General features: G+C 49.3%; 1 protein-coding gene across 1 annotated transcript; it reads right to left on the bottom strand.

The window, feature by feature from the left end:
• Window positions 1-10: 10 nt before the first annotated feature.
• Window positions 11-1,216, bottom strand: SARC_15548 (hypothetical protein; the record flags this gene model as incomplete). The annotated part of the gene is made up of 1 exon (XM_014290333.1): window positions 11-1,216. A coding segment is annotated over exon 1 (1,121 nt), but the record flags the coding sequence as incomplete, so codon positions are not given.
• Between the last annotated feature and the right edge of the window lie 479 nt (window positions 1,217-1,695).

The following is a 1,695-nucleotide window of genomic DNA, read 5'->3' as shown; positions in this document are numbered from 1 at the left end:
ATACACTCACCTGACATTCGAGTGTTTGCTGGCCATCCTATTAATTCGACTTTGTCTGTGCGATCCTTCATCCGCCGAATTCCGCGACGACCTCCTCTGTGTATGGGTATCACTACTCCCATGTGTGTGTGTGTGGGTGTGTGTGGGTGTGTGCGGGTGTGTATCCGTCCCCGAACGCATAGGTATACCAAGTGATGCTTTGTTCGGCCCCAGTGTATCTACCCCTAAACCCTCTCTATCAGCCTTAGCGTGTGTGAACGTAAAAGCGTATCCCACTCGCGACGAGCCATGCATGTCCTGTCCCTTTGCGACACCCACAGTCCTAGTATCTGTGGCATTTGTATCCGATGTCGTACGCTTTAGTGGGTCTTCTCGTGCATACACATAGTCTGAGTATGACGCGGTGCTAGTCTGCCCCACGGTGTGTACACGGCCAGGCCCATAGGACATCTCGGGTGTGAGCGTTATTTTCTCATGTGACGATTTAAGCCCTCCGGGCCCTTCCTGGTGCACGTGGATGGGCTTATCACTCAGTGGTAAGGGACTCCGTGGCCCAATCTTTTGGCCAGCTGTGTCTCTGACAATCGTCGTCCCCACAAGACTGTTCACGCACGGGTCGTCCTTGGCCTCGTTGCCGGCATTCCGGTGCCAGTCCTCTCCGCCAATCACATTCGTACCCGGGTGCGAATCGCGCACCCCTCCGCCAATCACATCGCCTGCACAGCGCGGCTCTGAGCCAATCGGATCGTCTCGTTGCGCACTCGCCCCACTCTCTGGGCAAATCAGTTCACCGATTAGGCCGGAAGTATCCGCCGGTGCCTGTACATCGGAGGCCATCTGTATGCGCATACCTTCCAACGAGCAGCTGTGCGTCTGTGACTCTCCTTGGATGCTTGATTGTACATCAGTGTGCATATCCGTATCATCAGACAAGTGTTTGTGTCTATCCTTCCCCATATTATTAGGCATACGTTTGTGTATATGATCCTGTTCCATACTATTAGACATTTGTTTGTGTATATGCTCCCGTCCTGTACTATGAGACGTATGTATATGTGTATTCTCTAGTCCGTGTGTATGTGTGGCTGCAGCGGTTGCGATGTGTGTTTGAGCCTTCCCAGTGTCGTGCATGTGGGCTTCTGCATACACTCTTGCGCGCTCATCCCGATCTCCACCCGATTCTGAACCAGGGGTTTTCGCGCCTGAACCAGGTTTATCTAGCCCGCCATTGTCAATACTTTGAATAGGAGAAACCTGATCGCCTGTTTTGAACCCATTTGCACCGTTGTCAGGGACTTCCGATCTCTCTTTCGATTCCAACTCGTCTTGGTTGGGGCTTGGGATTGGTGTACGTAGATGTTCAGTAAGAGATTGCTTCAGCTCAACCCTATAGTTGTGTATTGTGGAATCAAAATCGGGTTCCGAAAACAAAAAATTAATGAGCTATGTTTAGTATTACTATGTAGTGTATACACATGTGGTCTATAGATTATACGGACGATATACATCAAAATAGTATGCATAGGAATGACAATACATACAAGTAAGCCGTAAGTATAGTTGGTGAGTAAATAACACAACCCCCAATACATCGGAGATATACAATATATATATATATATACATGTGTGTGTGTGTGTGTGTTTGTGTGTGTGTGTGTGTGTGTGTGTGTGTGTGTAGTGTAGTGTGTGTGTGTG

Source organism: Sphaeroforma arctica, assembly GCF_001186125.1.
Source record: "Sphaeroforma arctica JP610 unplaced genomic scaffold supercont1.6289, whole genome shotgun sequence".
Taxonomy (NCBI): domain Eukaryota; class Ichthyosporea; order Ichthyophonida; genus Sphaeroforma; species Sphaeroforma arctica.
Note: the sequence above shows the minus strand (reverse complement) of the source record. Positions and strands in the feature narration are given on the sequence as shown.